General features: G+C 42.9%; 1 protein-coding gene across 1 annotated transcript in view; it reads right to left on the minus strand.

The window, feature by feature from the left end:
• The window catches only part of HIPK3 (homeodomain interacting protein kinase 3), a 116,300-nt gene that overhangs the window by 13,004 nt on the left and 76,802 nt on the right, over positions 1–26,494 (minus strand). Inside the window, exons 3-7 of the mRNA XM_056526604.1 lie at positions 20,347–20,470; positions 16,513–16,632; positions 13,626–13,712; positions 8,237–8,421; positions 4,623–4,782 (exon numbers count right to left, since the gene is read on the minus strand). Coding sequence (XP_056382579.1) covers positions 4,623–4,782; positions 8,237–8,421; positions 13,626–13,712; positions 16,513–16,632; positions 20,347–20,470 — 676 coding nt within the window. The remainder of the gene's footprint in view (positions 1–4,622; positions 4,783–8,236; positions 8,422–13,625; positions 13,713–16,512; positions 16,633–20,346; positions 20,471–26,494) is intronic.

The following is a 26,494-nucleotide window of genomic DNA, read 5'->3' on the forward strand; positions in this document are numbered from 1 at the left end:
TGCGCAGCATCGCACGGGTTAACTGGCAGAAGTCCCGCTGTTTCCAGCAGGGGACAACTTCTGCTTCACCCCCAGGACCATCAATTGATGGTCCTGGTCAGCGATCACTGTGATTGGTCCCTGTGGACCAATCACAGTGATCTGGGGTGAAAGTTCAGATCCCCCGCACTGCCCGCCCCTGGAAGTCGGGCAGAACGGGGGACGAAGGCTGCAGGGGCTCGCGGGGACCTGCGGCATTCGGGGGGAACACGTGGGGACCGGCGGACTTACCTGATCCAGCGGCGGGACCGAGGAGCAGCGCGGGACCGGCCACGTGGACGAGCAGCGACGGGTGAGTATATGGTCCTCAGAAGCAGCAGTGAAGATCTTCACTGCTGCTTCTAGGAGTCTGAAAACTACAACTCCCAGCATGCCTAGACAGCCTTTGGCTGTCTGGGCATGCTGGGAGTTGTAGTTTTGCAACATCTGGAGGGCCTCAGTTTGGAGACCATTGTATAATGGTCTCCAATCTGTGCTCTTCCAGCTGTTGCAAAACTACAACTCCCAGCATGCACTGACTGTCCAGGCATGCTGGGAGTTTTAGTTAAGCAACATCTGGCCCTTCAGATGTTGCCGAACTACAACTCCCAGCATGCCCTTCAGCTGTCTGGGCATGCTGGGAGTTGTAGTTTTGCAACAGCTGGAGACACACAGGTTGGGAAACATTGTTTCTAACTCAGTGTTTCCTAACCTGTGTGCCTCCAGCTGTTGCAAAACTATAACTCCCAGCATGCACTAAAGACCATGCATGCTGGGAGTTGTAGTTTTGCAACATCTGGAGGGCCCCAGTTTGGAGACCATTGTATAATGGTCTCCAATCTGTGCTCTTCCAGCTGTTGCAAAACTACAACTCCCAGTATGCACTGACTGTCCAGGCATGCTGGGAGTTTTAGTTCAGTAACATCTGGCCCTTCAGATGTTGCCGTACTACAACTCCCAGCATGCCCTTCAGCTGTCTGGGCATGCTGGGAGTTGTAGTTTTGCAACAACTGGAGACACACTGGTTGGGAAACATTGTCTGTTTCTAACTCAGTGTTTCCTAACCTGTGTGCCTCCAGCTGTTGCAAAACTATGACTCCCAGCATGCACTAACAGACCATGCATGCTGGGAGTTGTGGTTTTGCAACAGCTGATGCAAGCCCCCCCCCCCCGCCCCGCCACCCCCGTGAATGTACAGGGTACATTCACATGGGCGAGGCTTTTACAGTGGGTTTCTCGCATCTTGAGATGCAGCAAATTTTGCGCTGGGAAACTCGCTGTAATCCCCCGCCCATGTGACTGTACCCTAAAAACACTACACTACACTAACACAAAATAAAATAAAAAGTTAAAAACACTACATATACACATACCCTTACACAGCCCCCCTCCCCCAATAAGAACGTCCGGTACACCACTGTTTCCAAAGCAGAGCCTCCAGCTGTTGAAAAACAACAACTCCCAGTATTGTCGGACAGCCGTTGACTGTCCAGGCATGCTGGGAGTTTTGCAACAGCTGGAGGCACCCTGTTTGGGAATCACTGGCGTAGAATACCCCTATGTCCACCCCTATGCAAATCCCTAATTTAGGCCTCAAATGCACATGGCGCTCTCACTTTGGAGCCCTGTCGTATTTCAGGGCAACAGTTTAGGGCGACATATGGGGTATCGCTGTAATCGGGAGAAATTGCGTTACAAGGTGTGGGGGGCTTTTTCTTCTTTAACCCTTCATGAAAAGGAAATGTTGGGGTCTACACCAGAATGTTAGTGTAAACATTTTTTATTTTTTACACTAACATGCTGATGTTGCCCTATACTTAAAATTTTCACAAGAGGTAAAAGGGAAAAAAGTCCCCCAAAATTTGTAACGCAATTTCTCCCGACTACAGAGATACCCCATATGTGAGCGCAAAGTGCTCTGGGGGCGCACAACAAGGCCCAGAAGGGAGAGTGCACCATGTACATTTGAGGTGATTTGCACAGGGGTGGCTGATTGTTACAGCGGTTTTGACAAACGCAAAAAAAACAAAACCCCACATGTGACCCCATTTCGGAAACGACACCCCTCACGGAATGTAATGAGGGGTGCAGTGAGAATTTACACCCCACAGGTGTCTGACGGATCTTTGGAACAGTGGTCCATGAAAATGAAAACTTGTACAGCCCACTGTTCCAAAGATCTGTCAGACACCAGTGGGGGGTAAATGCTCACTGTACCCCTTGTTACGTTCCTCAAGGGGTCTAGTTTCCAAAATGGTATGCCATGTGTGGTTTTTTTTGCTGTTCTGGCACCTTAGGGGCTTCCTAAATGCGACATGCTCCCCGAGCAAAATTTGCTCTCAAAAAGCCAAATATGACTCCTTCTCTTCTGAGCATTGTAGTTCGCCCATAGTGCACTTCAGGTCAACTTATGGGGTACCTACATACTCAGAAGAGATGGGGTTACAAATTTTGGGGAGTATTTTCTGCTATTAACCCTTGCAAAAAGGTGAAATTAGGGGGGAAACACACATTTTAGTGGAAATTTTTTTTTTTTTTTTTTACATATGCAAAAGTCATGAAACACCTGTGGGGTAATAAGGCTCACTTTATTCCTTATTACATTCCTCAAGGGGTCTAGTTTCCAAAATGGTATGCCATGTGGGTATTTTTTGCTGTTCTGGCACCATAGGGGCTTCCTAAATGCGACATGCCCCCCGAGCAAAATTTGCTCTCAAAAAGCCAAATATGACTCCTTCTCTTCTGAGCATTGTAGTTCACCCATAGTGCACTTCAGGTCAACTTATGGGGTACCTCCATACTCAGAAGAGAAGGGGTTACAAATATTGGGGGGTATTTCCTGCTATTAACCCTTGGAAAAATGTGAAATTTGGGGGGAAACACACATTTTAGTGAAAAAAAAATATTTTTTTTTTACATATGCAAAAGTCGTGAAACACCTGTGGGGTATTAAGGCTCACTTTATTCCTTGTTACGTACCTCAAGGGGTCTAGTTTCCAAAATGGTATGCCATGTGAGGGTTTTTTGCTGTTCTGGCACCATAAGGGCTTCCTAAATGCAACATGCCCCCAAAAACCATTTCAGAAAAACGTACTCTCCAAAATCCCCTTGTCGCTCTTTCCCTTCTGAGCCCTCTACTGCGCCCGCCGAACAATTTACATACACATATGAGGTATGTGCTTACTCGAGAGAAATTGGGCTACAAATATAAGTATACATTTTCTCCTTTTACCCCTTGTAAAAATTAAAAAATTGGGTCTACAAGAACATGCGAGTGTAAAAAATGAAGATTGTGAATTTTCTCCTTCACTTTGCTTCTATTCCTGTGAAACACCTAAAGGGTTAAAATGATGACTGAATGTCATTTTGAATACTTTGGGGGGTGCAGTTTTTATAATGGGGTCTTTTGTGGGGTATTTCTAATGAGAAGACCCTTCAAATCCACTTCAAACCTGAACTGGTCCCTGAAAAATAGTGAGTTTGAAAATTTTGTGAAAAATTGGAAAATTGCTGCTGAACTTTGAAGCCCTCTGGTGTCTTCCAAAAGTAAAAACTCGTCACTTTTATGATGCAAACATAAAGTAGACATATTGTATATGTGAATAAAAATTTTTTTTATTTGTAATATACATTTTCCTTACAAGCAGAGAGCTTCAAAGTTAGAAAAATGCAAAATTTTCAAATTTTTCATCAAATTTTAGGATTTTTCACAAGGAAAGGATGCAAGTTACCACAAAAATTTACTACCATGTTAAAGTAGAATATGTCACGAAAAAACAATCTCGGAATCAGAATGATAACTAAAAGCATTCCAGAGTTATTAATGTTTAAAGTGACAGTGGTCAGATGTGCAAAAAACGCTCTGGTCCTTAAGGCCAAAATGGGCTTGGTCCTGAAGGGGTTAAAACATGAGATGTTGGGGAAGGGGTTTGTGTCATGCTGTTCACACGTCATTTGAGGTATTACAGCTCAGACTCATTTATAAATGGAGTTGAGCTATAACACCACACATAACTCGTGTACAGGTGTGGCACTGTTTTTGGAAGAAAGCTGCCATGTTTTTCTAATCCATGACAACTTAAAACCTGTAGTTTTTCCTATTAAGGACAAACACATTTTAAATGTTTCTTTCCCATGATTAAAAAGCATGATGCAGTCTTCCCAGACCTGTCCATGGGTTGTGTATGATACTGTAGCTTAGCTCCACTGAATAAGGCCGAGCTTTAATACCACACGTTACAATGAACATGGAAAGTGCAATTCAGCCATTAGAGGGCGAACTAGTCATGAAAATGAAAATGTTGTTTACAAAATAGTAAAAGACATATCCAGCCCAATAAGGAAAAACAAGTTCTAGCTTCTCTTTACTAGAAAGACAGGAAATCTGTCAGTAGGATCCCTCCCTGGATTATGCCACTGCATATCCCCCCCTTTATACAACACAATCCCTGGCATCTACTTCTCTGCGCACTAGACTGTAGGTCTGAATGTAATACAAGTACACTCCCTTCAAATGGTGCCGAAGAAACCCACATAAATGCGATACAGAACACAGAGCTGGGAAAAGAACAGCGTGAACCCTCCAGCAGGCAATGACCACACACCTGACTCCTGACATTGCCAATTTTGGTGAACCCGGCTGAAAGGTTAGCTGCACTAGCTGAGGCGACCGGTCTCATGACTGATGTTTTATTTCGGTTAGCTGCGTCAGATAGGTTTGGACGAGACTTGCAAACATCTATGATATGGAAACACGATTTCACGCTGAAAAACAAAGAACAACATTTATTTTGTCTCCTTAATAAAATAGGACACGAAAACACTTAACATTCACATTGACAATCACAAAGAACTTCTTATAATATAATTCTCTATTCTTACAACTGCATTGACAATCATTCTGCAATCTAGTCTACATATGATTTTACGTAAATGCCCCAATAAACAATAGAGAAAATCACCTGAACCTGTCAAGCTTAGCAGAGGACCCCTGGCTCTCCCCGGACAAAAAAAGCATCTGGCACGTTAAATTTCAACACATTTTGTTCTCCTTAAGCTATGTTCAGGCAGCGGAATGTCCGCATTTAAGCACAATTTCTGTTCCGCAAAGGTTGCTGAACGGAATTGCATAATTCTGTCAGAATTCTAGAGGAATTCTGTCTTCTCAAAACAAAGAATTCCTTTGAAATTCAATAGGATTATCCACGGAATGGCCGCCGTGTGAATAGGACAGTAAAATCTCAGTAAATTATGGCATAAATTTCGCCGTCTGAACATGGCCTTAGAGATTAGCTGCCATCAGAGGTGCATGCAGGCATGTATGTGTATGGGGGAATCCTGAAGAATAGCAGTTTGACCAATAGCTATAGAATCTTTATGAGAACCTTTACAGTGGAGTGGCATTCAAAACTCCAGTAAGCTGAGCACCATTCGGTCTCACTGCCAGTTTGTTTAGTGTCTATATAGGGCTATAGTAAGTGTCTATAATTTATTATCTGTCTATGATTGTGATATCCATGATTTTTGTGATTACTTGCGTATCCATACTGGATGTCATTTGTTTGTGTTCACCACTGGAGTTATGTCCCCTAAGGATCCTGTCTAAAATAGTGCGGGTGAAACGCGTCTGGATGAGGGTACCTCACTGTTGGTTCCTCTTTCCATCAGAGGTCCACAATAAGTCTTTTGTTCTGGGGTTGGTTGTTATGTTTTGTATTGGTGGATTTTAATATCCAAATCCACAATAGGATATTATAGGTCACAAAGCTGATATTGGTATATTATTTTAAACAGTAGACTATTAAAAGTTACGTTTTATTGATTGTTTTGCCTCTGTGATGCTATAGTAGGTGAAGGCTTTACACCAGTCAATCTCCCAGGGTGAGGACTTCTGTTTACAAGGCATGACAACGTCTCTGTCACATAAAGAGTACCTGTCAGCAAACTAAACTTTTAATATAATGTTCCTTATGTAATTATAAGACACTTTGCTATCTACTTGCTGTTAAAATGCTCAACCTTTATATGTTTTTAATGTAAATGAAAAAACGGCCACTAGGTGGCTCTGTTCTGTTCCCTGCCACAAGTCAAACAGTTAGTTTGGTCTCCACCAGGACATGCAGAAGTCCAAACTTAGGAAGTGCATGCGGGGTATGGTAAGGCACAGCTCTCTCAGGCTTCAGTCATGTTGCGCCTGATGGGGAACGCCTATTTTCTCCTGCCGGGAGCTCACACAATGTGAGCAAATGCAAAGTTATGATACACAGCTTTTAAAGCTCTGAATTTTTTTGTAAGGGCAGGAGGGGTGTTAGGAGTAGTTAGGGAATACAATCTAAATTAGTTTAGAAAATATGGTTTGATGACAGGTACTCTGTAATAACCCAGTGTTTCCCAACCAGTGTGCTTCCAGCTGTTGCAAAGCTACAACTCCCGTCATGCTGCAACAGCAGAAGGCACACTGGTTAGAAACCTCTGTAATAATCATGTCACAGTAAGCAGTCATGTATCATATGCACTTCTATATTCACTGACAATAACATCAACAGAATGCAGAGAGATCATAGCTCTGAATAAGTTATATTTTAGTATTTCAGCATGTTGAATAGCAGTAAAAGGAATAAATCTCAGAGCTGCCATCTGTCTTGCCGGTCTAATCTATAGTTCTGCTTTGACCTATTTAAGAATGCTACTGTGCGCCAACACTTTAGTAAATATTTCATTGCAGTCATATTTTCCATGTCCTATCTAGGGGTACTTGCTCCAACTGGCATATTATGGAAATTCTGGCTTTTTGTCTTGATGAGGAATTCATAGCGGAGAAGAGAACGGTCTGTGATGGAATACAGAGACAAAATTTGGCTACAGCAGCAATAACTGAGTTTCCAGTCATCAACTACTACTCCCATGCATTCTCTTTCTGTGGTGATCTATTATATGACTACACCTATGAATGTGAAACATGAAGCTCATAGAGTGGTGATGTGGAGCGGACTCAAATATAAAATGACAGCATTTACTAAATTGGGCTCTATGTTTCAACAACAACAGGACTCAAGTGACAGTATATTAAATGTGTCACTCATACACAGGGGCAGTTTCTTTGGTTATGATAAATGGGCAGCTCAGAACATAGGACATCCACCTGTTAAGCTGAAATAAAAGTTGGTAAGGAAACACAAGGGTTAAAATCTGGTATTATTGCTGACAAGAACAGCGATGTCTGCTAGCTTTATTCTTGTTAAAAAGTGTACCTTTCCTTTGCAAAAACCTTTAATATAATGTAGAGAATACCATTATATGTATATTTGTAATACACATTGGGGGAGATTTATCAAAACCTGTGCAGAGGAAGAGTGGTGCAGTTGCCCATAGCAACCAATCAGATAGCTTCTTTCATTTTCCACAGGCCTCTTTAGAGGCCTGTGGAAAATGAAAGAAGCAATCTGATTGGTTGCTATGGGCAACTGCACCACTCTTCCTCTGCACAGGTTTTGATAAATCTCCCCCATTGTGTATATTTTGGGTGAAAAATGCTTGTCCATGTAGCTCTTGCCTGTGTGTCTCTATGCAGAGACCAAATACAGGAAGTGAGGGCAGGACAAGCAGGGCTCTGTGCAGGCTCCTGGCATGTCCATCATCCTGCTGTGTGTGCGCCAGGAGTGTGTCACAGAGCCTTAGCGCACAGAGCCCTGCTTGTCCTCAGTGTACAGAGCCCTGCTTGTCCTCAGTGTACAGAGCCCTGCTTGTCCTCAGTGTACAGAGCCCTGCTTGTCCTCCTAAGGACAGTTGACCAATTTAAAAAACCTTTTAATATATATGAAAAATAAATGTATAAGAGTGCAAGAGTTAAAGCAACAGGTCAGGCATGTCTGGATTTCCACCAACTATGGCAAAAAATGCCTAAACCTCTGACCTCATCACCCTCTAAATCACTCACTCTTAAAACAAAGGGACAAATCCCCATTGTGCGTGATGACCGTGAGAGGGCTATTTTAATTCTATAAGACAGTAGATTAGACATTTAAAGAGAAATCTCATTACCACTATACAAGACATGCTGTTCACCAGCTGCGGAGCTTCAGCGTCCTCTCAGCAGTAAATGGTTTGTTGAACAGGGCCCAGTGTGAGCAATAAATGACAATACTGGCCTGTTTGGGATTTACACTGCAGCTCAGAAATCTAAGAGATACTCAGCCGGATGAGCTGGTTAGTGACTTACTGGTTGCTGTGGGGAAAATCGAGGAGGTGTTTCATGGTTACAAAGGAGTGGCTCAGGGTATCAGCCGGACTAATCCTCGCATCAGCATCGATCATCAACATTTTCTTCAACAGGCCCACGAATTCCCTCCGATCTGCTTTCTCTGCTACTAAGTCACTACCATCCAGATCCATCACCATGTTCACCTGTTGTGACGAGAGCAGACAATGTCAGTCATTAACTTTCAATGTATTAAACAAAATATGTTGATATATATATATATACACACACACACACACACACACATATACAGTAATCCCTTAACCTACAATGGACTAGGGATCAACCGATTATCGGTATGGCCGATATTATCGGCCGATAATCATGATTTTGGGCATTATCGGTATCGGCAATTATCTTGCCGATAATGCCCCACCCCCCCGCAACCGCCACCCCCCGACCCGCCGCACCGCACCCCCGACCCACCGCACCGCGTCGCACCCCCCACCGTAGTGCTGGGCGGTATACCGGTATGGATTTTTGCCCATACCGCTATACCGGTCGAGCACCTCCCCCACCCTCCGAGTCAATAAAAAAATTAAACTTACCCGTAATGGGGGTGGTCCGGGCCATCCATCGTTCCTGTAGTGTCCGGGGGTGTTCCGGGTGAAGAGTGAACCGGGCGGGCTGTCCTTCTTCTCCGACGGTCATCTTCTCCACTCCGGGCAGGTTCCGGCCTAGTACGCTGCATAGACGCCGCTACGCCGTGACGTCAGGTGCGTCGCTGCGCACGGGCGTCACAGCGCAGCAGCGTCTATGCAGCGTACTAGGCCGGAGCCTGCCCGGAGTGGAGAAGATGACCGCCGGAGAAGAAGGACAGCCCGGACCGGTTCACCCTCCACCCGGAACGCCCCCGGACACTACAGGAACGATGGATGGCCCGGACCACCCTGACAGGTAGGGGAGAGAAGCGGATGGTGGCGGCGGTCTATAGCCCCGCAAAAGCCACTGCAGATCATTGATTTAAAGCGCCCGCTTTAAATCAATTATCTGCAGCGGTGTCGCAGGGGGTTAAATAGCCGATAACTTATACCGGAATATCGGTATAAGTTATCGGCTATCGGCCCTAACCTGCACCGATTATCGGTATCGGCCCTAAAAAAACGATATCGGTCGATCCCTACAATGGACCATTCTAAGTTGAAACCAGACTCAACATACAATGCTACAGACTGTCCAGATCTGTGAAACGTGTCAATGGCTGGAAGAACCAACCAATCAGAATGGCGTATACACTGACTGATGTCTGGTAGCGTCCTCTACAGTACAGGGAGGTATTACATGTTCTGTACTACACTTTACCTGTACCAGGGTTAGCTGCTCCTTTGGACACCAGGTAAGGGCGACTCCATGTTACTTTTTTAGGACATTGTGTATTCTGTACAGAACCCTGAAGAAGCTCCTGTTCTCTACATAGACTAGTGTAGACAGCCTTTGGCTGTCGGGGCATGCTGGGAGTTGTAGTTTAGCAACAGCTGGAGGCTCCCTGCTTGGGAAACACTGACATAGACAGTGATTTACAGCTCCCAGCAGATCTTTATTACTTTTATATGTAAGGATTTGCTTTATCTATATTAGTTATTTACTTATTTTTCTTTAATTCTCACTTTTTTTCCTATTTTTGGATGACATTTTGGGGCTTCAGAACCAATTACCTGGTTTCCATAGAGTTCTGGTCTCAACATACAATGGTTTCAACATACAATGGTCGTCCCAGAACCAATTAACATTGTAAGTTGAAGGACCACTGTGTAGGTATACATACATTATATATACACACATACACACACACACATCCACACACCGATCAGAGATAGCATTAAAGCCACTAAAATGTAGATGGATGGGTGTGTTTGTTATTTATCTGGAAATCAGGATGCGTAAAACATGAGCCAGCAAAGACTGTGTGATGAGCTGGACAATCTTCTGCTGGGGCACCTTGGGTCCTGGCATACATCCGTTACCACCCCACCTACACTTAATACTGTACAAACCAAGTACCCCCCACCCCTCCTTTTCTCACTTTAATCAGCAAGACAATACTCCCTAAAACACTGCAAAAATTGTTCAGGAATGGTTTAACTAACATGACGAAGAGTGTTAGGTGTTGGCTTGGCCTCCAAGTTCTCCAGATCTCAATCCAATCAAGAATCTATGGAACGTGCTGGAAAAAACATGTCCGATCCACATCTCAGAACTTACAGGACTTAAAGAAGCTGCTGCTAATGTCTTGGTGCCAGATACCATGGGGCATCTCCAGAGGTTTTGTGGAGTCCAAGCCTCGATGGATCACAGCTGTCTGACAGCACATGGACTTACAGCGTACGTCATGGCTTATTAATGTGTATAAAAATACATACACAGTCAATTATTCTCCAATGCATGACCACAAAGTTTGTATCTTCGTATATAGAGATCGCAGTGAGTGATGGAAACAGGAAAAAATATAAATTATATTTGTATGTGGCTAAAAAGTTTGATAGAGAAAGGCCACCTACTTAATATGTCACTTAAGAAATCCAAGCCACTACATAAAAGTCACCAGAAGGTTAATACACACATGAAGACGCTTTACACAAAATGTCATTCCGTGTCTACAAATAGTAACACCGAGTACGTGGTTGTGTGGGTTTCCTCCTTCAGGCCAAATACATACTGGTAGGTAGAAGGGCTTCCTATGAAACTGCTATGTACATCAGACATAGACATTCAAGCCAATGTGAATACATGTAGCACAACAGAATATGCTGGAACCATAGGACTAAAGAATGATAATAAGTGACCGAAATGACATATACAAAGATACAACTGCAGTTAGCATCAGTTACTCGTAAAGCAAAGCAGATCACGACATCTGGATACAAACACATCATCATCTGTTAAGTATAAAGATCAAATGTAGGTCACATTACAATATGTCCAGAGCTGCGGCCTTTTATTAGACAGTAATTGAGGGCTCCTGGTGACACAGATTCTGATCGCACTCATTACATGACTATGTCAGAAAGTTATTGGGGCAATTTATCATCAACAGGCTTTAAAGTACGGAACGTAATACCACCATGAACAAACTACACTGATCAATCATCTGAAACTAAATAGATGAAAAATATCACCAAGTAGGGAAGGCCCACTGAACTTACAGGAATGTACAAATAAACCAAACCCGCAAACGTATCCGTGTAGAAGTGTTCTGTCCACTAAACAAAGGCCTACGGACATACAGCAGCCAAAACAGAGACCCCTTTGGCTTCTGTCGGGGGAAATGGGGGTGTATGGAAACTTTCCACTAGTTTCTGATAAGTATGAAGCACATAGGGCTGTATTTGTGGGAGGGGCTGGTGGCCTTTATTATGTCCCCCGAAACCTCACCTGTGGGCCGGTGTAGCGTTTTCACCGTTTATGCCCTCTATACATGCGGTTATGGCACAACTCAGATCGATTATTATTATGGATATAGGTTAAAGGGGTATTCCAGGAAAAATTTCTTTTTTTTATATCAACTGGCTCCAGAAAGTTAAACAGATTTGTAAATTACTTCTATTAGAAAATGTTTTAATCCTTTCAATAATTATCAGCTGCTGAAGTTGAATTGTTCTTTTCTGTCTGGCAACAGTGCTCTCTGCTGACATCTCTGCTTGTGTCGGGAACTGCACAGAGTAGAATAGGTTTGCTATGGGGATTTGCTTCTAAACTGGGCGGTTCCCGAGGCATGTGTCATCAGAGAGCACTTAGGCAGAAAAGAACAACTCAACTTCAGCAGCTCATAAGTACTGAAAGGTTTAAGATTTTTTTTTAATAGAAGTAATTTACAAATCTGTTTAACTTTCTGGAGCCAGATGATGTAAAAAAAAAGTTTTTTCCTGGATAACCCCTTTAAGGCAATGTTTCCCAACTAGGGTGCCCCCAGCTGTTGCAAAACTACAACACCCAGCATGCTGGAAGTTGTAGTTTTGCAACAGCTGGAGGCCCCCTGATTGGGAAACACTGGGTTAAGGTAAGTACTGTCATTTAAGCCACGATGACAACTATTGTACTTTAAGATAAGTGGAAATTCTAGTGCAGATTTGTAGGACTTTTTGAACATAGAAATAAAAAAATGTGAGAAGAATATGAAAAATTAGTAAGTGAACATTTTTTATTATTTACCTGTAGTTCTTTTATTTTAAAATATAAAACATTACTATAAAAGTAATAAACACTAACATAACTATAATGAGTTCATGTTAGTCCAGACTTGTATTGGCTGGTCAAGCGTAATTTACACCAAACACACATCACTTTACCATGCACACAATTTTACCAAACACACATGGAAAACTCTTTTTTTTAACCCCCTAAGGACTCAGGGTTTTTCTGTTTTTGCACTTTCGTTTTTTCCTCTGTACCTTTAAAAAATCATAATTCTTTAGGTAAGGGACCCTCCTGCTGTCCTACAGCTGTTAGGGATGCCGTGATTTCGCCACGGCTATCCTGAACAGCCCCCTGAGCTAAACGGCAAGGTTTTACTTTCACTTTAGACGCGGCATTCAACTTTGAACGTCACATCTAAAGGGTTAATAGAGCGCCAAACCGCGATGAGTGCCGCACGCTATTAGCCACGGGTCCCGGCCGTTGTTAGAGGCTGGGCCCGAAGCACTATGACACGGGACCATGCTGTATAGAATGGGAGTGGACTCAGGACGTACAGGTACGCCCTGAGTCCTTAAGGGGTTAAATCAACTGGAGCCAGAAAGTTAAACAGATTTGTAAATTCCTTCTATTAAAAAAAATCTTAATCCTTCCAGTATTTTTCAGCTGCTGTTATGATCCACAGGATGTTCTTTTCTTTTCGAATTTCCTTTGTCTGACCACAGTGATCTCTGCTGACACCTCTGTCCATGTCAGGAACTGTCCGGAGCAGGATAGGTTTTCTATGGGGATTAGTTATTACTCTGGACAGTTCTTAAAATGGACAGAGGTGTCAGCAGAGAGCACTGTGGACAGACAGAAAATAAATTCAAAGAGAAAAGAACTTCCTGTGGAGCATACAGCAGCTGATAAGTACTGGAAGAGTTAAGATTTTTAAATAGAAGTAATTTACATATCTGTTAAAATTTCTGGCGCCAGTTGATTTAAAAAAAAAAGTTTTCCAGTGGAGTACCCCTTTAATAACAACAAATGCATGAAGGAGCAGAGAACGAAAAAATAACACATTGGTTTTTCATCTTTTGTAAATTTAGCGGCCCGCTCATACCATTCAATCTGTGCTTCTGTAATAATCTGTGCTACTGTAAGTAAAAACCCTAACTATGGAGCCGCCAGAAACACAAGGGCCACGCATCCTGTTATTTATTCTCCAGATACTTACATGCACTATATCATCCAAACTGTTGAAAATATACTTCCTGGCTTCCTTAGACTTCATTCCTGTTTCAGCTTCGTGTTCCTCCAAGGTCTGTTATTAAGAAAGGATAGAGACATTGAACACAGCTCACAAGACGTCACATTAGGCAGGCAAGGTTCGGATAAACATTAGCGCTAAAATGACAGTCAGGCTGTAGACTGGTTTCTTGGATTTCCCATCAATACTTTGGGTCTTTAAAGAGTACCTGTCATCAACAAAAACTTTTAATATGTTGTTCATAATCATTAATGAAGAGATATTGTAATATACCTTCATTAAAAAATATTAATATTTATACCAGTTTTTTCATTTTATACTTTTGGCCACTAGGGGTCACTCTTCTATGCCTGGACTGCAAGCAGCTTCCTATGCTTTTCATAGTAAGTGTACAGCTTTTAGGACTAATGCTGAAGGGCTCTGGTCCTTCCTCCGGAAGTTCAGTACTGTGAGCTACAAGCCTGCACATGCCTCTCATATAACAGCCAGTCACCTCTCCCTCCCCCTGCTCTGTGTTCTCCCTGCCCCTCACCACACGTTATCTTATACATTGTATCATCTCACTGCACTCCCTGCTCTGTGCCCACCCCCCCCCCCCTGACATTCATCTTAATTACTGCCTCTGTAATTGCTCCCACCGCCCCTGGTTCTCAGCATTGACTTTTTAGTGCAGAGAGACACAGGAGAGAGAGAGACAGAGGCTGCCATCCCTCACCTGTACTTAGTCTGTATGCACACTGCAGAGCAGTGTTTCCCAACCAGGGTGCCTCCAGCTGTTGCAAAACTACAACTCCTAGCATGTCTGGACAGCTGTTGGCTGTCTGGGCATGCTGGGAGTTGTAGTTTTGCAACAGCTGGAGGTACCCTGGTTGGGAAACACTGCTGCAGAGGGAGAGCAGCATACAGGAAGACTGGCAGAAGCAGAGTCCCGGCCAAGCTTCATATGACATCATACCTGCTGGGACCCGCCTCCTTCCACCCCTCAGAAAGTGAATGTTCCTGAGCTAATGAAGAGGGATAAAAAAAGGTATTTCCGCAGCGTTTTAAACCTCAATAAACACAGGGATAGGCATAGTTAGAGAAGGGGACAGATGGGAAGGGGGATCAGGGAAAGTTTAGTTGATGACAGGTACTCTTTAAGATAAGCCAACCATGTACATGGATTTTGTACACAACATAAGATGTGCCAATATTTTAACAATATGTAATTGCCATTTTAGAGATGTCCAGATACTCTACCTAGTCAGAATATATACTATTAGTTTCTATCCCAGTAGTTCTCAACCTGGGGTACAAGTACCCCCAAGGGTACTTAGCGGTTCTCTAGGGGGTCCTTGGCAGCCACAGCCACTGGTTACTGGTCTGGACCACTTTGAAAGAAACGGTAGGCTGACATCCCTGCACAGAGGAGTGGAGCAGGAGGACAGCAAAGGGGAAGCGCAGGCACTGGGCTGCTGTGGGCAGTAACTACCATCAGCTTTGTTGCTCCATTGCCCCCTGCAGACCGGGGAACTACTGCTATGAGCCATAACAATAGGTCCCCAGACCAGAGGAGCACCAAAGCGGGGCAGTATGGTGGCCTACAACTATATATGGGGGTAGTTTGGGGGCCTACAGCTATATTTTGGGGCACAGAGGGGGGCCTAACAACTTTATGGGGATGCAAAGCGGGTACTGTTACTGTGTGTGACAATAAACATGGGGCGTTTGTAAATAGGTGGGTATTGTACTGCAGAAAGAAGCCTAAAATGTTTGTTTGGCTGGTACTGTGGAGAAGTCTTGTATGGGAGAAATCTTAATGGCGGTCTAGGCCAGATAGTGAAGAAAAGAAAAAGTAAACAACTCCGGTTAGAGAAGACGTCACCTGTAAATCGGGGGACTGGGGAAATAGGGAGAGGAACAGGGGGCCTGTTATAGAAGAAAGTAAAGCATATGAATTATACTATAATCATTACAAAATGTCTCTAATATGGGGGTACAATTTTTTGGGAATGGGCTGTGAAGGGGTATTCAGGCAAAAAAAGGTTGAGAACCACTGTTCTATCCTATAAAAGTGGACATAGATCACTATGGGACCTCAATGATCCTAAGAAAGATGGGGCCTTGTTGTAGAGTGACTGCTGCAGTGCCCAGCCACGAAGCATGAAGAAAACCACAGCAAAGCTCCAATAAAATAAATGGGGGCATCTCTACAACAGATAGCTGGGTAGTGATATGCAGGAAAATAATGTGAAGGGGCTACAGTAGTGAATCTGCAAAAAGACCCCGTCTTCCTTGGGATCAGTGCGGTCGCAGAGATCAGACCTCAAAGTAATGGCACATCCTAGTAATCTGTATTCACTTTAGGAGATGGGAAATCCCTCTATAGGAAATAAGGATTATTATTCTCAAAGTGTTACTGTCATTTATATAATCTTTTTCCCATATCCATGTTAAAAGTTTAGATCGGTTGTGGTGCCACATGCTATATGGATATAGCCACGTGACTGTGTACTTTATTTCCAGGATCAGAGCATTTCTGTGCGACTGTCAAAAGTTTATTTAAATGACAGTAACACTTGAAAATGTCCTTCGTGTCTGCAAAACGTACATGGAAACCAAGCATGGCCAACCCCTGACAATGTTCAGTGCTGAGCTATCTCTGGCACTTCTGCAGACAATGAATGGAGTGGCGGACAAGCCGTCACACTGTTCCTCCATTTAGAGCTGTTTTTAAGATCAGGAGTGCTCCCAATAGTAGAATCCCCTGCAATCAGACGCTTATCTCCTATCCTGTGAATTGGGGGATTAGGGTCTATAGTGGCAAAACAACTGAATGAATGGGTCATATTAATATTTAAAAAAGGTTACTTACTTTTAACCTCCAACTGGGGTATTGGGTTTCTGAGTCACGGCAGAAGAATCTGGACGTTTTTGCACCCACATTTAACAGATGATCTCCCGGCAACCCTTGAGTTTGGGAAATGTATCGGATCTACGACAGACAGCAATTGGTCACATAACATGTGGATCTATAGTTCCTTACAAACCAAGCATTACAATGTCACAGTGCATTTAATACAACCTCAATAATATTGATCTGCTGTTTATTGAGCTAAATTAAGATTCTGCATAATAATTCTGTAATTCTATTGCTAAGTAGCTATTTTGTCATTACCAAGAAATTTTATATTAAAGGGGTACTCTGGTGGAAATTATTTTTTTTCTTTTAAATCAACTGGGGCCAGTAAGCTAAACAGATTTGTAAATTACTTCTATTTAAAAATCTTAATCCTTCCAGTACTTATCAGCTGCTATATGCTTCACATGAAGTTCTTTTCTGTTTGAATTTCTTTTCTGTCTGACCACTGTACTCTCTACTGACACCTCTGTCCATGTCAGTAACTGTCCAGAGTAGGAGCAAATCCCCATAGCAAACCTATCCTGCTCTGGACAGTTCCTGACACGGACAGAGGTGTCAGCAGAGAGCTCTGTGGTCAGACAGAAAGGAAATTCAAAAAGAAAATAATTTCCTCTGTAGTATACAGCAGCTGATAAGTACTGGAAGGGTTAAGATTTTTAAATAGAAGTAATTTACAAATCTGTATAAATTTCTGGCATCACTTGATTTAAAAAAAATATATATATGTTTTCCTACTTCTTTAAAGAGGATCTGTGGCCAAGCTTCAAAAATTGCTCAAACACCTTTTTATGGTTGATACGCACTCCTGTCGAGATATGAGGGTTTATATTATTTGTCTGACAATTCAGAGACTCAGTCAAATGGGCGTGAACTTAATTTTAATAATGGGAGTTAATAATAATAATAATAATCAGGTGATGGCAGGGTTATACAGTCAGGGGGTGTGAATGTTTTACACTAATGGGCGTAGATGCCTAATACATTCCCCCTGACTGTATAATCCCACCCATCATCTGAAATTCTTTTTTATTATTAAAATGAGGTTCACGCCCATCTGACTGATTCTCTGAATTGTCAGACAAAATCTAAACCTTCATGTTCTGGGAACGGTAGAGAGTATTATGAAACTGTAAAAACATGTGAACGGGGCACCCTAGGCTATTTACTTATGCAATCTCATTTTTTCAAGTTGGCCACAGGTACTCTTTAAAATAAATATTAAGCATGTGTTAGTATGCCTATTAATAATGCTATGAAGAAAGGACTCCCCTTGGCAGTGACCCCTTTCAGCAGACACAAGCTGTTATGGAACAGTGAGTCCTCCACATGATTATTATAGTATATATAGTATATTTTTAACTAGGTTCCCAGAACCCCTGCTAACAATTTGCACATACAGCCTTATTAGTTAGTTGCCATATTACAAAACTTCCAGTATTCATCTGTAAGGCTTTGTACTAGGGGGTTTAGATTTTAGTAATAACGGAAGTAAAACATTTCCACTGCTTGTAAACTATAGGTGATGAGGAAACGTATTAACAAGTTCTGCTTTTCACATAGTGTGTTATTCTTCTAGGTGACAGCTACATTTTCATAGTCTGAGGGACAGGTCTAGAGAGGACTACATTGACTTCCCTTTACTGTTACTGCCATAGTATGAGGTTTCCCTGACCTCTGGAAAGTATTTCATACAACTGTACCTCATAATGGTAAGACATTCAGTACTGATACACAGAAAGTCTGCTCTTGCTTCTAGAAAGATATTACAAGGGGATATTTACCCCCACACCTCCCCAGTTACTTAACCTAAATAATCAGTCGGAAAGAGACAAAAGAAAAAAACAGGGGGCGCTCCCTTGTAATGTATATCAAAAGGTGTGTGTCCTCCACCACACCCAAGTGATATACTAACCTTGTAGTAGTTTCTGTCGGAAAGCTACGACCCAGCAGCAAGTTGCGCTATTGGGAAGTGGGTAGAGGCAAAAGAGCTGCCGCACTCACGAACGCCACTGGTTGAACCAGGAAGGTGACCAGTAATAATAATAAAATTGCATACTTCATTGATGGTGCTGTGGGAGCGTGCTGGTGTGGATCCGTGCACGCCGGCATCGTCAACAAACAGGATCCACACCAGCACGCTCCCACAGCACCATCAACGAAGTATACAATTTTATTGGCCCTGAGGAAGGCATCAGAAGTATGCTGAAACGCGTTGTCCATTTTTACCAAAATAAAATCTATTGATATCCCGTTGCCGGTCTGCATTCTCGATTCTTGACGTCATACGAGCAGCGCCTCCACCAACCGCCATTTTTACCCTTTTCCTTGCATTAACCTAAATAAATATCTCATTTAGGAATCCCCCCACCCTTCATTCAGCAAGGAGCCCCCATCATTTAACCATGTCATGCTGCTACACTGCAACCAAAGTGACTTGTAATCCATCCTACACAGATTTCTGGTGACTTTAGGGTTGCAGTAAACTTATAAGTCACAATGCAACCATTTCCACAATTGTCTATTCCAGAACCTCCGACTCAAAACAGATTCTGTCAACTGAATGAACATGTACATTGTTTTGGCGTAATTTTATACTCTTATTTATGCTGTAACTTTCCGTATGTAATAAGTGACCAATTCTGGTTGGCAAAATTTAGTGAGGAAATTCCTGGTTGAATTCTCATAGTTTGCAAAGGCTTTAAAGGTTTGCTTAGACAATCCCTTTTCATGTATGCTGTTAGGGCATATGAATGTCACAAAAGGGTATATTAAACACCAACATGTCTGATCCCTTCTTCCCACCTGCCATATGGGGGATTGCGGCAACAAATGTATAGACATTAGATGATTGGCCAATCCTGACAACATCCATCTATTGTGTATGGGCAGAGAGCTGAATCTGCAGAGCAGTTGCATAAAGTCTACTGTTCCCAGCAAGCAGCCGTATCAGACTGTTTTCCTCCAGTTAAAGGGGTTGCCTAAACTGGAAGGCCCCTTCACTAAATGGAGCCACCATGATGATTAGCTATTATGACTGGGGGAAGCTGCAGACAACCACACATTTCCTTTGTGGGGACAAACATCACGAAGCTACAATTTAAATGAATGACTTGTTGCACCGAGTTCACCAGAGCAGATATAACGCCCCACTCTGGCAAATAATAGAGGGTGGTCAAGAAGGGAACCCCGCTGTGACATCTGTATATACTGATTAGGAAAACCCCTTTAAGATGAGATACATATTTGCACTGAAGTGTTTTGCTCTAAGCACCTACCAAGCACGCAGGTACTCTAAGTGCAGAAAAAATGTGTATAAATATGTTAGATGTTTCTCCTAATCTTGTTTAGTTCCTTGGCGATACTAAATGTCCTCTACGCTTTATAAATGTGCTATCTGATGCACAAGTAATGATTGCGTATGGCTTTATTTAGCACGTAAAGATTGCCAGCTCTCCGGGGGAGCAAACTCTTCTCTTGAGAATCCTATTTACAGGTTGTTTATCACATAGTCATGCAAAGTAGTGCACAGAGCTGCTGAGGCCATGTACTTAGAAGTATACAAATAAAGCCCACTGCCTAATTTATCTGGGATTAATGCATAAGCAATTGCCTGACGTGCTTCACCGGAGACACAAAACAGCTGTGCCTTTTTTAAAGCAAACAAATCCATCTGAACAGGAGAGCAAAGCAAGAGGCAACGAAATTCGTAAGCGCTTTCTGCCGCGGGTCACCTGCAGGGTTTGACAGCTACAAGGCAGACCTTACCAGCGGACATGTTTCACTTACCTGGTCATACTCCAGTGCTCCTGGGTACAGCGGCCATCCTAGGAAAAGCTCAGCAATCACACAGCCCAGTGACCACATGTCTATGGCTTCACAAAACGGTAACCCCAAAATTATCTCAGGAGCTCTGAAAGACACCGAATAGAAGGAAAAATGTTACACACGAAACAGTACAGAAAGGGGAGCATCAACAACACCTTTATATGTAAAAATAATAATATACATACTACGGTAGGTATCATAACAATACTATGATCCAAATCCGATGATAAAGACCAATTCACACAGTAAGGCTATGTTCACACTTCGTAATGTCCTCACAGAAAATCTCTTTGCGGACATTCTCTAGACTACGGACACCAGAACCGCACGGGAATCTGAGACACTGCGGGATTGAGTTTTAAGCTTGCGTTTTGTTTTTTTTACATCTGAATTCCAAATATCACCAAAACAAAACAATAAAAAAGTGTAGATGAAATACACACAATTTTAACAAAAAATTTTACAAAACAGATCCAATATGTAATGAAAGTACATGCATCTAAAAACAAAACATTAAAAAAAAAGAAACTAAAGATCATCTATATTACACCTCTCCATTCGATTCATGTTTTCATAGAGAAATGTGAATGAGGCCTAACAGTGAAGACATGGTGGAAGAAAATCTAATTCTCTGCATCTACTCATCCTAGCATCATCAGACAAAAGAACAAGTGACTTGACCTTTAAAGGGGCACTGACCGTCAAAAATGTACATCTTGGCAAAACATTAACCTTTATCATAAACTTCATAAGAAAATGCTATTTGCTTTTTATAGAAATCATGGCTTATAAGAAAAACCACTAGGGTCCCCATACCATCCAACACATAACCCTATTGGGCTGCAACAGCATTTGAAGCACAGGCAGGGACAAAGTCCAGTAAGTGAGGGTAGGACTAGCACTCCTCTGTGCTCTCTCCTGTCCTATCAGACTCCTGTCTTAAAACTGAGAGGAGAGGGTTACAGAGCAGCCTGCAGTGACTGGATGAAGAGACCCAGCTCTGCACAGAAGACTCAGGGAGGAAGTGAATGCATGGTGAGGGTGGGCTCAGTGCTTGCCTTGGACACGCCCCTTCCTGAGTAGTGGATGTCAGAATGAGTGAACAGCAGGATTTGTGAACCAAATACAGAAACTAGACACATAGACATGTAAAGCATCTGCATGACCTAGTGAGGTATTATTTTACCTGTGATGATAGGTAATAATAGAACATAGGTTCTGGTTTCCAAACTTTGGACCTCAAGCGGTTGCAAAACTACATGTCCCATTATGCTCTGACAGCCATGCTGTCCGAGCATGCTGGGAATTGTAGCTTTGAAACCATTAGAGCTCCACACTTTGGAGACCAATGACACAGGTGCCATTTTACCTGTTTCTGACAGTTGGCTACAAGGGACATTCTTGACATCTGCTCGCTCGATCTTTTTACGAAATAGACAAGTGGCCACATTAGGCAACAACGCAATTTATTAAATGCAATGTTCATAATGAAAGGAACATGGTGTTACTGTCTATGAGGAGGGCTCTCCGAAGCTTTTTTTCTCATACTACATATGTCCCTGCATTGCGCAGGCCTTATTTAGCTCAGACGTCTCAACATTAAAATCCAGACATTGCAGCGGTTTACAAACAAGCTTTAAAAATAAATTATGAACGTAGTTTCCAGCTCTCAAAAAGGATGTGAAATGCTTCAGTTTTAACCCCTGACGCCCACATTAGAGCTGCACTGTATTAGCAGGCAACACGCACGTTCCTGAGCTGCAAGTGGAAGTCATTATTTACATTCTGCAATAGGAATTCTGGGAAGCCGCTCGCACACAACTTGAGTACCAGGAATTTGCAGGCAGCCAACCAGCGCTCGGCATACAAGCAGAGACATGGTAAAATGTTAATGTACAAAGGAGAAGAAGCTGAGGGCAGGGAGCGAGCGGCTTCAGGTAGACCAGGGCGTGGAGTGACTAATGCTGTAACCATAGCACACCGCGCTGTTTGTGTAATGTAACCAGATCATTAATAAAACACAAAGATGTTTCTTCCACCATCAAAATATCAGACCTGGTAACAAGTCATCTGCTCGGGGGATCGGCTTACATGCCACGGCCAGGAGCGGACCACATTGATAAATCCTTCTTTGTTCAACTAATATGTTCTGTAAAATCTTTTACATTTCTATGTAAGCAAAGTAGAATGAAAAAAATCTAAAACATTTTGCATTGTGACATGATGAAAGTTTAGATGGCATTTGGTATCTCAGTCCACAGGCTAGAGCGGGGTGAAGCGCATGGCAGTGCGCACTTTACTCCCCGGTTATCATTAAAATCCATATATGGTTGGGAAATGACTGTTCTATGAGATTTGCCTGCCAGCCGGGGAGTGAGAACGCCATTGTGCACGTCACCGGCTAATAACTGATGATCGCAGCAGTTCTCAGGGACTAAGACCCGATGCGATTTAAACTTTTCACATGTCTTTTTTCTCTTTGGTGCCTGCTGTACCTCCTCCTACACTAAGCATCACAAATAGGCCCAGACCCCACTGTGTGCATTATTCTGAAACCGTGACATCACTGTGCATATTATTCTACTGTTGTGATATCGTTGTATGCTTCATTCCTGTGCTGCAACTTAACCGAGTTACTTATCCCTATACCAGTGTTTCCCAAGCAGGGCTCCTCCAGCTGTTGCAAAACTACAACCCCCAGCATGCACGGGACAGCCTTCGGCTGTCCGGGAATGCTGGGAGTTGTAGTTTTGCAACAGCTGGAGGCACCCTGCTTGGGAAACACTGCTCTATACTGTGACAGTACTGAGTACATTATTTCTTCTGTGACATCACTGAGATTTTTTCCCATACTGTGACATCCCTTTGTGCTTTAGGAACATATTTATGTGCTTTTCATGTCCTGAACTCACTGCAGAACTTTATTTTTTTTCTTTCCTGCCGCACCGCTAATATGCAGGGCTGTGGAATCGGATTCGAGGAGTCGGACGACATTTTGGGTACCTGGAGTATGAGTCGGAGTCGGCAAACAATGCACCGACTCCGACTCCTACTAAATTTAGATTGGAATAGAAAAAAAAAAGCAAGTTTAAATGTCCCAATTCACAAAAAGTTATAATTAATGACTTCTCTACTTTAAAAATAAAGACAAATGCATGCAGTGCCTCACGTAACCGCAAAACGAACACGTTAAGTGACCGTGAAGAAGCTTTTCATGTGCTTTACTATATGGCACACAACGCACAATTAGGAGCGGCAATACTTATACTTTCCATAGTGTTGTGTTCTGCTGTACAGGGAACCCATGGGTAACCTAGTCTCTCACTGATAAGGGGTTAAGGAAATATGTTTTTTGCAGGATTAGAGACACTTGTATAAGTGAAGGGAATGGAGGGTTAATAGTTCAAGACTGAAGCTGTAAACCCTTGGAAAAACTGCTGCCATTCAGCTAAGGCTATAAAAACTTGTAAACTCGATTGTTAGCTTAAAGGGGTACTCCGCACCTAGACATCTTATCCCCTATCCAAAGGATAGGGGATAAGATGTCAGATCGCTAGGGTCCCGCCGCTGGGGACCCCGGGATTGCCGCTGCGGCACCGCGCTCTCATTACTGCACAGAGTGAGTTCGCTCTGTGCGTAATGACGGGCGATACAGGGGTTGGAGCACCGTTACGTCATGGCTCTGCCCCTCGTGATGTCACGACCAGCCCCCTCAATACAAGTCTATGGGAGGGGCGTGGCGGTCTTCACGCCCCCTGCCATAGACTTGCATTAAGGGGGCGGGCCGTGATGTCACGAGGGGCGGAATTATGACATTACGCTGCTCCGTCCACTGTATCTCTCTGTATCCGTCCCCCGAACTCCCTCTGCGTAGTAATGAAAGCGCGGTGCCGCAGCGGCGATCCCAGGGGTCGCCAGCAGCGGGACCCCAGGGATAAGATGTCTAGGGGCGGAGTACCCCTTTAAACTTTAAACATGACTATGGGATTCTACTAGGGAAATCATGTTTTATAATAAATGCCCCTTCCTGGATCCTCCTACTGCCCTATCTTCAGCAGCAGATCAGCACACAAACTGTGTAATACAGTAGACTGTTGGCTTCCCAGCCAGTAGTCCTGTGGTAATGACAGGTAGGTTACCTTTCTTTCCTTCAAGGAATGTATAAAATACATTCACATATTAATACAGAGGAGTCGGAGTCGGGGAGTCGGAACATTTATCTACCGACTCCACAGCCCTGCTAATATGATATCTGAATATGTAGCCAGCCTAAAGCTCTCCATCTGTTGTGACACTACAATACCCAGCATACCCTGACTTACTACTGTCATCATTTAAATGGAAATGCAGACAAAGTACAATAAAACCCCTGCACCCATTATTACCACTACCATAGCTCTAGTTCTGAGAACTCCCAGAAACACATGTGCAAAAGATATCAGCAACTCTTATTAGCCACAATACTATCAGCTTTGTACTTAAAGGGGTACTCTGCTGGAAAACATTTTAAATCAACTGGTGCCAGAAAGTTAAACAGATTTGTAAATTACTTCTATTTAAAAATCTTAATCCTTCCAGTACTTATCAGCTGCTGTATACACAGAGGAAGTTGTTTTCTTTTTGAATTTCCTTTCTGTCTGACCACAGTGCTCTCTGCTGACACCTCTGTTCATGTCAGGAACTGTCCAGAGAAGGATTGGTTTGCTATGAGAATTTGCTCCTACTATGGACAGTTCCTAAAATAAACAGAGGGCACTGTGGTCAGACTGAAAAGAAATTCAAAAAGAAAATAACTTCCTCAGTAGTATACAGCAGCTGATAAGTACTGGACGGATTACGATTTTTAAATAGGAATCATTTACAAATCTGTTTAAAGGGGTATTCTGGGAAAAAACTTTTTTATATATAAACTGGCTCCAAAAAGTTAAACAGATTTGAAAATTACTTCTATAAAAAAATCTTAATCCTTTCAGTACGTATGAGCTTCTGAAGTTAAGGTTGATCTTTTCTGTCTAAATCCTCTCTGATGACACCTGTCTCGGGAAACGCCCAGTTTAGAAGAGGTTTGCTATGGCGATTTGCTTCTAAACTGGGCGTTTCCCGAGACAGGTGTCATCAGAGAGGATTTAGACAGAAAAGAACAACCATAACTTCAGAAGCTCATAAGTACTGAAAGGATTAAGATTTTCTAATAGAAGTATTTTACAAATCTGTTTAACTTTCTGGAGCCAGTTGATATATATATATAAAAAAAAGTTTTTTTCCTTGAACACCCCTTTAACTTTCATGCAACAGTTGATTTAAAAAAAAGAAAAAGTTTTCCAGCAGAGTACCCCTTTAATGCAGTGTTTCCCAACCAGGGTGCCTCCAGCCGTTGCAAAACTACAACTCCCAGCATGCCTGGACAGCCTTTGGCTGTCCGGGCATGCTGGGAGTTGTAGTTTTGCAACAGCTGGAGGTACCCTGTTTGGGAAACACTGACATAATGTGTGATGTTTAAGGTAGCTATCCCCTCATGGAGAAGGTTGTCCATTGGGGAGCTGCCACATAAGAGACAGCTGAACTGTGGCAATGGTGAGAGATCAGAGACAGCTGTATTGTGACAGTTGTGAGCTGAGAAAACAGCCCTGCCATCTGAGTTTACTGTAGTACGGTGTATAATCCATAGAATAGGGAACAAACCTACATGTCACACGTGCGTGAAAGCAAGTGGCATAACACAAGCAACTGGTGTCAATAACAAGGAGACCGTGAGATTTAACAAGAAAGGCTTTTACATTACTGCAGATAGAAAAAACAGATCGGATTCTATCTGGTGCAGGAATTATGTCTACTACAGGTCCCAAATATTGGTCGTGCATGTTCTTTTTTCAATGGGGAACAAGAGAGAAGCCTCTGTCCGACCACCCGGTCAGCAGTGTATCGTCTACTGCAAAAAAGGATCGGAAATATGAAATTGGACATGCCTCATAATTTGTTTCCCAAACATCTGCCACATGGGGGGGGGGGGGGGGGGGGGGGGGGGGGGTTGGTAATCCTCATAGACACTAGATCAGTGTTTCCCAACCAGTGTGCCACCAGCTGTTGCAGAACTACAACTCCCAGTCTA

Source organism: Hyla sarda, chromosome 6 (genome assembly GCF_029499605.1).
Source record: "Hyla sarda isolate aHylSar1 chromosome 6, aHylSar1.hap1, whole genome shotgun sequence".
Classification (NCBI taxonomy): Eukaryota; Metazoa; Chordata; class Amphibia; order Anura; family Hylidae; genus Hyla; species Hyla sarda.